The 12,315-nt window shown below is 44.4% G+C and overlaps 1 protein-coding gene across 1 annotated transcript in view; it reads left to right on the forward strand.

Moving 5' to 3' along the window:
- The window catches only part of LOC311133310 (tensin-2-like), a gene marked incomplete at its 3' end in the record, with an annotated part of 81,104 nt that overhangs the window by 34,929 nt on the left and 33,860 nt on the right, over positions 1-12,315 (forward strand). The window contains exons 3-4 of the mRNA XM_084166811.1: positions 8,845-8,877; positions 9,057-9,106. Coding sequence (XP_084022937.1) covers positions 8,845-8,877; positions 9,057-9,106 — 83 coding nt within the window. The remainder of the gene's footprint in view (positions 1-8,844; positions 8,878-9,056; positions 9,107-12,315) is intronic.

The following is a 12,315-nucleotide window of genomic DNA, read 5'->3' on the forward strand; positions in this document are numbered from 1 at the left end:
GAGGGCATCAGTAACCAGAGCCTTTTGACTCTGCAGTGGTGTCGGGGGGGGGGGGTGAGGGAAAGAGAGGAAGGGGAAAATATTACTGTATCGTGTGCCTGCACAGCGGCAGCATGTGTTACTGTTAGAGGGAGTGGGAGAGAGAGAGAGGCACTGTATAATGTTCTCTCTCTACAGAGAAGGCTCTTCTGTGACAGAGCGAGAGAGTTAAGAGGGAATTGAAGCAGCTTGCTGAAAGGTAAAACACGCTCCGTGGTTCATTCATGATATTGAGGACATAGTCTGGAGTTTATAATGGGCACTGAATGGAAAGATTATACTCTTTGAATCTTCCCCTCTTGTGCACTTCTTTGTGTACTGTGTTTTCACTGTGATTTGTTGATAGAGCGATAGATTGATATTGAACCCTAATCTATTGGGTTTTTCAAATGGCAGACGTGACTAGAAGAGAGTATTGACTATTGAGAGAATTGAGTACTGTATATAGAGTATTGAGAGTATTGAGTAGTACTGTGAATAGAGTATTGATTATTACTGTGTACAGAGTATTGAGTAGTACTGTGTATAGGGTATTGAGTACTGTATATAGAGTATTGAGTACTGTGTATATAGAGTACTGCTGTACAGAAAAGCTGAGAAGCATAGTAAGAGCTAGGTAGTTGAAAGCGGTTGAAGCGTACCTCCAAATGCGTGTGTCTGTGTGTCTAGACGGTTCTGTTTGAGAGGACAGCTGTCCTAACAATCTGTGGACCTACTGCTTCTGGTCGTGTGAGCTATACAGGTTGTCGTGATGTATGCACTTTGTCAGCTGTTCAGATAAAGCACTGGTCTGTTGACATATGAATTGAGGTAGAGATTATACATGTTACACTCATGTATTAGTGTATGAATGGTTTGGATTATAGAAGTGTAAAAAGATCACCTGTTTTTATGGAGTTCGTCCCATTCTTTTATACTTGATTACTTTGTGGACTAAGAAGTTGTATTGCACTGTGCAATGACCTGCTTACAATACATGTAATGTATAATTTAAGACAAACACCTACAGATAGTAGCAGAGTATCTTGATGGGGTGAAATTCTCTCATGTGGAACATCTTGGGCAACATAGCAAAGACACATACAGGATTTGATGTTCTAGTTAGAGGCAAGACATATATTTTTTTATATATATTTATATTTTAGTCATTTAGCAGACGCTCTTATCCAGAGCGACTTACAGTTAGCGAGTGCATACGTTATTTTTTAGATTTTTCATACTGGCCCCCCGTGGGAATCGAACCCACAACCCTGGCGTTGCAAACGCCATGCTCTACCAACTGAGCTACATCCCTGCCGGCCATTCCCTCCCCTACCTTGGACGACGCTGGGCCAATTGTGCCCATGGGTCTCCCGGTCACGGCCGGCTACGACAGAGCCTGGATTCGAACCTGGATTCGAACCAGGATCTCTAGTGGCACAGCCTTAGACCACTGCGCCACTCGGGAGACATGCTATCCCTTCATAGCAAGCTCTAGGTATATCAGGAGATCGCTTGCAAGACAGAAATAGTTCTGTCAGTTTACATAGAGCTCTTTACTGTTGTGGTAGAGCTCATTAGCAGAGGTGAAGTGGATTGTTCTTTAGATAGGACATGCAGTCTTAGAACTAAGTGTAAAAGCAGTGGACTGAGCAGATGTTACGTTGTTGAGCTTATTGGTAACGGTGGGGAGTCATCTCTGTCTCCATTCCAGCTGCAGCCTCTGCATGTACTGTAAGGTATATGCTTTAGTGGATGCATATTGCGTAAATGACTTAAGCCTTCTCCCCACTTAGTACGGAAGCAATAAAAGGAGAATATGCCCACACACACACACACACACACACACACACACACACACACACACACACACACACACACACACACACACACACACACACACACACACACACGTGTTTATATTTACCCAGCGTTTTTAATATACTGTGTGGCTAAACTGGGAGATACAGACAACAATAGGCCTCATCTAACTGGGATTATAGGGTTGCTATTTTCTGCGCTGTGGCCATGGCAAGACCTCTGGTGCTACTGAGGCTTATAGGTTTTTTGTGTTGTTTTTTGTGTTACGGGCATGACTTATGGATTTGTAGGGTTTAATAGATTTTTATTAATCAAATATAGTTTATTTTGCCTAGAAAGTTGGCTAGATGAGTTACACAGAGTATACCAAACATTAGGAACCTTCCTAATACTGAGTTGCACCCCCTTTTGCCCACAGAACAGCCTCTATTCATCAGGGCATGGACTCTACAAGGTGTCGAAAGCATTCCACAGGGATGCTGGCCCATGTTGACTCCAATGCTTCCCACGGTTGTGTCAAGATGGCTGGATGTCCTTTGGGTGGTGGACCATCCTTGATACACACGGGAAACTGTTGAGTGTGAAAAACCCAGAAGTGTTGCAGTTCTTGACACAAACCCGTGCCCCTGGCACCTACTACCATACCTAGTACAAAGGCACTTAAATATTTTGTCTTGCCCATTCACCCTCTGAATGGCACACATACACAATCCATGTCTCAATTGTCTCAAGGCTTAAAAATCCTTCTTTAACCTGTCTCCACCCCTTCATCTACACTAATTGATGTGGATTTAACAAGTGACCTCAATAAGGGATCATAGCTTTCACCTAGATTCACCTGGTCAGTCTATGTCATGGAAAGAGCAGGTGGAATATCCAGAAGCATAAAAGGGTTAGAGTGAGAGACAGGTTTGTGTGTACAGGTTTCATGTACACTTGGGTATTTGCCTGTGTCAAAAAAACATGGTGAAATAGCATGGTCTTTACACTTTGTAGAGCAAGTAGAGATCTGAGTTGACGGATGAACAAACAAACAAATGCCTTGATGAGCATTCAGAGCAGCGTAGGGTCTAAAGTAAGGAGGTCTATCAAAATAGCTACCAAAATCTCTGTCTGGTCTCAATGGTTGGAAGGCATTTTCAGCTGTTGATTGCCCCCCCACCCCCCCCCTCCCCAAAGCACTCTCTCGCTCACTTTCTCACTCACTCACTCACTCTCTCGCACTCTTACTCTCTCTCCCCCTCTCCCCCTCTATCATTATATCTCTCTGTCAACTCCAAGGTCTCCCCTTCTCTTTCACCCAAATGCTCTTGCTCTCCCGCCTTCTCCCCCAAGCTTTCTCTCCCTCCCAGCTCTGTGTGCCCACTCCCTCTATCCAATGTCTCCCCCCCATGCCTCTCGTGCATTATCTTAATCTCTGTGTCTTTTGTCATCTCATTATAGTAGTGTTTATTTGGTGGAAAGGGGAAGGGGAAGTACATGCTTGTCTCCCATGGCGGCATGACTGTGGTTTGTCTAAATTTTACTGTAACCCCTGTACTGTAACCCCTGTACTGTAACCCCTGTACTGTAACCCCTGTACTGTAACCCCTGTACTGAAATCCCTGTACTGTAACCCCTGTACTGAAATCCCTGTACTGTAACCCCTGTACTGTAACCCCTGTACTGTAACCCCTGTACTGTAACCCCTGTACTATAACCCCTGTACTGAAACCCCTGTACTGTAACCCCTGTACTATAACCCCTGTGGGACAGACAGACAGGCAGGCAGATGGAAACAGAGAGAGGGAGTTAACGAGCATGCTTTCTCACTGGCTACTTACTTAGCCACAGCAACACAGATCCTACGTCTAACCTGTGCTCTTGTTGAAATGTTGGCTGTGTCTCTTTGAATCAATTTCACAGTGGTTAAGAGGAGAGAAGAAGATGCTTAGAATATATAAGATGTAATATATTATAAGATTCTTGAGAGAGTCAGACTTAGAGCTGGAGTGGAGATTGTGTGTGTCAGTTGTCTGAACTGCTGTCTTAAAGAGTATTCTCAGCTCAATATTCTCAGGGTTTGGTTGGTTACCTCGCTAGGTCAAAAGTGGATGAGTTACTCACTTCTTCCCCTTCTCTCCTCCCTCTCTTCCTCACTTCCCTCTCTTTTGCCTTAGCAACTGGAAGTTAGGTCAGTTCTGTCTTGGAAGTCGTCCTGATAAAACCTATTATTGGATGACAGACAGAATGTAACCTCTAACCTCTGACTCAAACAGTCAGAATTAGTCTTTGGTCCCACTGACTCAGAATACCCAGCCACTTTCTTTATTTGCCTTTTGCCTTCCTGCTACTGAGAGACCTGGCCCAAAATAGCACCAGACAAAGTTACAGCCAATGACCAACATTAAATATCCAATAGTAGGCCTACAATAAGCAAAAAAGGGTCACAAAGTACTTTGAGTGGAAATTCCGCCCCAATATCCTAGATCTCTGGATCTGGGCATACAGCCTCAAGAAGGTAGTAGTGATGCACTTATCATCTAGTTAGGCTCGTGCTTGGCGCCATTTTGAACAAGATGACTGCGTCCTGAAAAAGTATTTTGTGGTTCATTGGAATCCATTTAAATTGTGCCATGATGGCATTGGCAACATCTTAAAGTGGTATTTTGCAGTCATATGTGGCATTCCCATTCATTGGAATCCAGTCATCTTTCCATCACAGTAAAGTTCTAATAGGTTGGTAGGCCACAACTGCACTGAGGAGGTACTTTTGTCTAGTTCTTCTTTCTACGTCTATGACTTTGCCTCTCTGTCTCATGCTGGCTGTACGGAGGGACACATGGGCAGTTGTACTTGTGTAATACCAGTCAGTAGTCCCTGAGGGTTAGATGGGGGACGGGCAGCCACCTCTGTAAGTAGTAGCTAGTCTATCTGATGGACAAGGCAAACGTAACCAGATGGCCCTAGCAGCACACTGGCTAAATGAACTAATGAAGCTCCTCAGGCTGCTGCTGCTGCTGCCCTGGACATGTGTACACTGTGTGTATGCGTGCGTGCGCACCCTTGTCCATGTTAACATGCGTACGTGCGTATACAATATTAGTGTAAATAGGCTACATGCACGCAACACAAGCATGTTAGCGAGTGTACAGCGCAAGCGACTCTGACGGTGTCCTGCAAATTGCATCCTGTTGACTCATGAGTCATTCAGTGTGTGTCTGTGTGTGTGTCTGTGTGTGTGTCTGTGTGTGTATGTGTGTGTGCTATGCTACTGTGTTCAACCCCAGTCTCGAGGGGCTTCAGTCCGTGTCTGTCTGCATCGTCTCCTTCCTGTGACTTACTCCATCATTTATCCAGTTAACCACCATTATTACAACCTATTAATTAACAGTAGCTTCCTACCCTGTGGGATGAATCTCTATTCAAAAACTAGGGCTGCATCCCAAAAGCCCTATGGGGCCCTGGTCAAAAGTAGTGCACTATAAAGTGAATAGGGTGCCATTTGGGACGCAGCCTAGAACTATTGTGCTTTCCTGCTCATCTGGGTCATGTTCAGTGGGATGCAATGTTCGAGAACATTCACATAGAAATAGACCATGTGGAACAGACATGCTTTTCTGTCATGTAGGACAGGGAATCATGTCAGTCTCTATGCAAGTCGTTTCTATCTGCTCCCAAACATGACCCTGGTAAACAGGTCACGTGGTCATGATGTCATCACTTCCTGTTACGTAAAACACACACAGACATACACACACACACACACTTCCACTGGAACTCTGACATCGATTTTATAATGGCATAATGTTACTGTTCTATACCAGGGTTCTATACCACTCTCTCTCTCCCTCAATTGAATTTACATTCAATTCAATTAGCTTTCTTGAGAAATGGCAAGTCAATGTCTCCCACATTCTTATATCCTTTTCAACCCTTTCTCAACTCTTCCCTTCTCTATCTCTTCCTCTCTGATTCTGACTCTCTCTTCCCTCCCTCCATCTTACTCCATTTCTAACACTCTCGCTCTGTCCATATTTCTCTCTCTCTCTCTCTGTTTTTTTTCTTGTCATGTTAGGGCAGGCAGCAGAGTGGAGTGGTTGAAGTGAAAGTAGTAAGCTCAGCTGTGATCTAGGGCTGTTCAACTGGCTGATGATGGTGTTTAAAGAGCTGCCTGCAGGAGCTCCCTCAGCCCAGCAGTAAACAATCAGACAGCACAGACCTCCCTCCTCTCTCTCTCTCTCTCTCTCTCTCTCTCTCTCTCTCTCTCTCTCTCTCTCTCTCTCTCTCTCTCTCTCTCTCTCTCTCTCTCTTTCTCTTTCTCTCTCTCTCTACCTCTCTCTTTCTCTCTCTCTACCTCTCTCTCCCCCCCTCTCTCTCCCACTACTCTCTCTCTCCCTCTCTCCCACTACTCTCTCTCTCTCTCGCTCTCTCTCACTACTCTCTCTCTCTCTCGCTCTCTCTCACTACTCTCTCTCTCTCTCTCTCTCTCTCGCTCTCTCAAATTCAAATTCAGATTTCTTTATTGACATGAAATACAATTTGTAGATATTGCCAAAGCAGTATAGTGGTACAGCATTTCAGTAAATACAGTACAATGCAATGAGGATGAAGAAATCCAGTTCATTTCAGTAGTAATAATAGTACATATAATCATGTATACAGGTACAACACTACTGCTGTTGTATTGTGTAATCTTCGGTCAATACATTTAATTAAATCAAAATAAGATTACAAAAAGAAAAAGAAACATTGGCTAATAAATAAACTATCGCTCGCTTTCTTTCTCTCTCTTTCTTTCTCTCTCTCTCTTTATCTCTCTCTCGCCCTCTTTCTCCTCGCCCTGTCCATCCCTCCACCAGAAACACAAGCGAGGGAGAGACAGAGTTGTATGTGTGAGAGAGAGAGTTGTATGTGTGAGAGGGAGCACTGTATGTGTGAGAGAGAGAGAGTTGTATGTGTGAGAGAGAGAGAGTTGTATGTGTGAGAGAGAGTTGTATGTGTGAGAGAGAGAGGTGTATGTGTGAGAGGGAGCACTGTATGTGTGAGAGAGAGAGAGTTGTATGTGTGAGAGAGAGTTGTATGTGTGAGAGAGAGAGGTGTATGTGTGAGAGGGAGCTCTGTATGTGTGAGAGAGAGAGAGAGTTGTATGTGTGAGAGAGAGTTGTATGTGTGAGAGAGAGAGGTGTATGTGTGAGAGAGAGAGAGTTGTATGTGTGAGAGAGAGTTGTATGTGTGAGAGAGAGAGAGTTGTATGTGTGAGAGAGAGAGTTGTATGTGTGAGAGAGAGTTGTATGTGTGAGAGAGAGAGTTGTATGTGTGAGAGAGAGAGTTGTATGTGTGAGAGAGAGAGTTGTATGTGTGAGAGAGAGTTGTATGTGTGAGAGAGAGAGTTGTATGTGTGAGAGAGAGTTGTATGTGTGAGAGAGAGAGTTGTATGTGTGAGAGAGAGAGTTGTATGAAAGAGAGAGGGCGAGAGAGAGAGGTTATTTCTCTCCCTCCATCACCCAAATAACTCTCTCGCCGTCGCTCGTGTTTCTGTCCTCCCTCGCTTCTCTCTGACTCCCTGTTTAGTTTCATATCACACATCTTCACATTTTGCCCTGTCGTGTTTTCAGTCCAGTCATCTGGAGTGTGTCAAAAACAAAGATTACATTTTGTTTAGTTTAACACAAAGTGGCAGAGATGGCTTAGTCAAGGTCAATAGGTCACGGTCTGGCTGCTTTGTATATTGACGTGTGTGCATCACATGGTAGTGATGCCTTAGAACAGGTACACAGGTTGTGTGCGTGTGAGGCCTCCTCTTCATTCCAGACACACAAACAAACACACACACGCATGCATGCACACGCACACACATGCACTTGTGCACACACGCACACGCACACACACACACACACACACATGAAGATGCATAAAATAAGTGTCTGTGTGTGTGTGTGTGTGTGGGCGGGTGTGCGTGTGTGAGTGAGTGTATGTGTGCATTATTGTTTATTGGCGTGTGTGTGTCTTCTATCTTCATGTGTTCGTTAGTGAGTGGAATGAAAAGGAGGCCTCTGTGCATTCAGGAAACGTCTGTCTAATTGCCAGCTGGTAGAGCACGGCGCTTGTAACGCCAAGGTAGTGGGTTCGATCCCCAGGACCACCCATACACACAAAAAAAAAAAATGTATGCACGCATGACTGTAAGTCGCTTTGGATAAAAGCGTCTGCTAAATGGCATATTAATATTATTATTATTAAGGAGATGTAATGTGGTGGTGGATTTATTTTGGCCCTGCTCTACCCCCGTCCTCCCCTCCTCCCCTTCCCCTCCTCCTCTCCCCCACCTCCCCTTCCCCGCCTCCCCTTCCCATCCTCCCCTTGCCCTCCTCCCCTTCTCCTCCTCCCCCTCCCCCTCCCCTCCTTCCCCTCCTCCCCCTCCCCTCCTTCCCCTCCTCCCCCTCTCTCTGGGACATGAAGCTGCAGTGTGCATTTGAGTTGTGCTCGCGTGCATATGTGCAAATACATGTGCATGTGTGTGTGCAAACCGGTGTGTGTCGAGTCTGGCATCACGCCCCACTAGTCTGTCATATGGAAGGGGTAAATCTCAGAAGACAGCATGACAGCAGCAGTGTTTCCTCTTCAGCTGTTGAGAGAGAGAGAATCCCCTCCATCAGCACACTTCCCTCTCTCCTCCCCCTATCCACCTCCCTCCTGGACAGAGCACAATAACTATCTACCCACTGAGCCATGTGACTTGGCATAAAGTGTGTGTGTGGTCAGCATGTGTGTATGGAGGAGAATGTGTTTTTAGTTGCCATCATTATGCGACAGGTATCTTCTGTATGACATTCAAGTTCTTTATACCCCATATATATAATAATAATAATATTTTTTTTGTGATATCCAATTGGTAGTTACAATCTTGCCCCATCGCTAGGACACAGCTGCGCCACTCGGGAGGCCCTATACCCCAATGTATTAATAAAGTGTGTTTGTATTGATAAGTGTAGATTGTGTACTAACCTGTGTTCTGTCTTTCAGGTGACATCCACCTGCGTCCCAGCCCCAGACCTGGTGAGGATTCATTTAACTCTGTCCTCCTGCCTTCATGTGGTTCTTGTTTTGGTTTGTTTTAGCTCTGTATGGCATTAGTAAGGTGTTCTCCACTCTCCCTTTATTTTCTGATACTTATTGCGGTTCTGTACTACAAAAGCCCCAAATGTAAATAGTTGATGTCTTTCCCTCATTCTCAGCAGGGCTCCACCAAGTCCTCGTCCCAGAAGAAGAGGAACTCCCTTCCCAGGTACCAAACACTTTTTAAAAGATTTTACTGAGTTACAGTTCATATAAGGAAATCAGTTGATTGAAATAAATAAATTAGGCCCCAATCTCTGGATTTCACATGACTGGGAATAAAGATACCTTTAAAAAAAGGAAGGGGCGTGGATTAGAAAACCAGTCAGTATCTGGTGTGACCTCAATTTGCCACATGCAGCGCGACACATCTCCTTCGCATAGAGTTGATCAGGCTGTTGATTGTGGCCTATGTAATGTTGTCCCTCTCCTCTTCAATGGCTGTGCGAAGTTGCTGGATATTGGCGGGAACTGGAACATGTTGTCGTACACGTCGACCCAGAACATCCCAAACATGCTCAATGGGTGACATGTCTGGTGAGTATATAGGCCATGGAAAAACTGGGACATTTTCAGCTTCCAGGAATTGTGTACAGATCCTTATGACATGGGGCCATGCATTATCATGCTGAAACAGGAGGTGATGTTGGCGGATGAATGGCACGACAATGTGCCTCAGGATCTCGTCACGGTATCTCTTTGCATTCAAATTGCCATCGATAAAATGCAGTTGTGTTCGTTGTCCGTAGATTATTCCTGCCCATACCATAACCCCACAGCCACCATGGGGCACTCTGTTCACAACATTGACATCAGCAAACCGCTCGCCCACACAACACCATAAAACGCTGTCTGCCATCTGCCCGGTACAGTTGAAACCGAGCAAACTTCTCCAGCGTGCCAGTGCCCATCGAATGTGAGCATTTGCCACTGAAGTCGGTTATGACACCAAACTGCAGTCAGGTCAAGACCCTGGTGAGGACGACGAGCATGCAGACGAGCTTCCCTGAGACGGTTTCTGACAGTTTGTGCAGAAATTCTTCAGTTTTGCAAACCCACAGTTTCATCAGCTCTCCGGGGGGCTGGTCTCAGACGATCTGCGGTTGTGAGGCCGGTTGGAAGTACTGACAAATTCTCTAAAACGACGTTGGAGGTGGCTGATGGTAGAGAAATGAACATTCAATTCTCAAGCAACAGCTCTGGTGGACATTCCTGCAGTCAGCATGCAAATTGCACATGCCCTCAACTTGAGACATCTGTGGCATTGTGTTGTGACAAAACTGCACGTTATAGTGGCTTTTTATTGTCCCCAGCACAAGGTGCACCTGTGTATTGATCATGTTCTTTAATCAGCTTCTTTGTATGCCACACCTGTAAGTGGCACAGCGGTCTAAGACACTGCATATCAGTGCTTGAGGCATCACTACAGAACCGCTGTTTCGATTCCAGGCTGTATCGCAACCAGCCATGATTGGGAGTCCCATAGGGCGGCGCACAATTGGCCCAGCATCGTCCGGGTTTGGCCGGTGTAGGCCGTCATTGTAAATAAGAATTTGTTCTTAACTGACTTGCCTAGTTAAATAAAGGTTAAATTTAAAATGTTTAAATAAAATAAGGTGGATGGATTATCTTGGCAAAGCAGAAATGCTCACTGAAAATTTCTGGGATCATTTATTTCAGCTCATGAAACATGGAACCAACACTTTACATGTTGCCTTTATATTTTTGTTCAGTGAAGGACTTGTTCTCTTTCTACTTAGTAGTGAAGGACTTGGGACGGGATTCAATCAGTTGCACATAGTGTATTCAGGAGTGTGAGTGCGGAGTGATTCGATTTATTAGGATCCCCATTAGCTGATGCCAGTGGCGACAGCTAGTCTTACTGAGGTCCGACAAATAACAACAAATACATTACAGACAAAATACTTTAAAATGTGCATCTATCAGTTACACATACATCAGTACATACACACAACATGTACATGGGGGAGAGGTGTTGTGCCATGAGGTGTTGCTTTATTTGTTTTTTGAAACCAGGTTTGCTGTTCACTTGCGCTATATAAGATGGAAGGGAGTTCAATGCACTCATGGCTCTGTATAATACTGTAAGTTTCCTTGAATTTGTTCTGGACCTGGGGACTGTGAAAAGACCCCTGGTGGCATGTCTGGTGGGTAAGTGTGTGTCAGTGCTGTGTGTAAGTTGACTATGCAAACAATTTGGAATTTCCAACACATTAATGTTTCTTATAAAAAACAAGAAGTGACACAGTCAGTCTTTCCTCAACTCTTAGCCAAGAGACTGGCATGCATAGTATTAATGTTAGCCCTGTGATTACAATGAAGAGCAAGACGTGCCGCTCTGTTCTGGGCCAGCTGCAGCATAACTAGGTCTTTCTTTGCAGCACTTGACCATATGACTGGACAATAATCAAGATAAGATAAAACTAGAGCCTGCAGGACTTGCTTTGTAGAGTGTGATGTCAAAAAAGCAGAGCATCTTTTTATTACGGACAGACCTCTCCCCATCTATATTACCATTGAATCTATATGTTTTGACCATGACAGTTTACAATCTAAGGTAACACCAAGTCATTTAACAGCCACACCATTCATTGGCAGATTCAGCTGAGCTCTAGAATTTAGGGAATGATTTGTACCAAATGCAATGCTCTTAGTTTTAGAGATGTTCAGGACCAGTTTATTACTGGCCATCCATTCCAAAACAGACTGCAACTCTTTGGTAAGGGTTTCAGTGACTTCATTAGCTGTGGTTGCTGATGCGTATATGGTTGAATCATCAGCATACATGGACACACATGCTTTGTTTAATGAGAGTGGCAGGTCATTGGTAAAAATAGAAAAGAGTAGAGGGCCTTAAGAGCTGCCCTGCGGTACACCACACTTGACAGGTTTGACATTAGAGAGCTTCCATTAAATAAAACCCTCTGAGTTCTATTAGATAGAAAGCTCTGAATCCATGATATGGCAGAGGTTGAAAAGCCATAACTAGGGCTGTGGCGGTCACGAAATTTCGTCAGCCGGTGATTGTCAAGCAAATAACTGTCGGTCTCACGGTAATTTACTGTTAATTAACATAGCCTACAAGCGACTGATGCTGACCTTTGCAACATCTACATTTTAAAAAGTGAAATAAATCCATGTAATATAACCTACACCTTCACAATAAATCCATTATTTATTTTAGACAGGTCTAAAGAAGCATGATATGAAGAAAATGTAGTCTATTTCAGAAGAACAGAATAGCATACTCTGAGTTGTCCTTATGTTAGGTCCTGATCTGGCTATGCCAAATGGCTGTGGGCTACGCTAGTTCATTTAGCAGACAAGATTTGCTTAGAATTCCATGTCATTATTTTA

This window comes from Coregonus lavaretus (genome assembly GCF_964263955.1).
Source record: "Coregonus lavaretus genome assembly, chromosome: 8".
NCBI classification, from domain to species: domain Eukaryota; kingdom Metazoa; phylum Chordata; class Actinopteri; order Salmoniformes; family Salmonidae; genus Coregonus; species Coregonus lavaretus.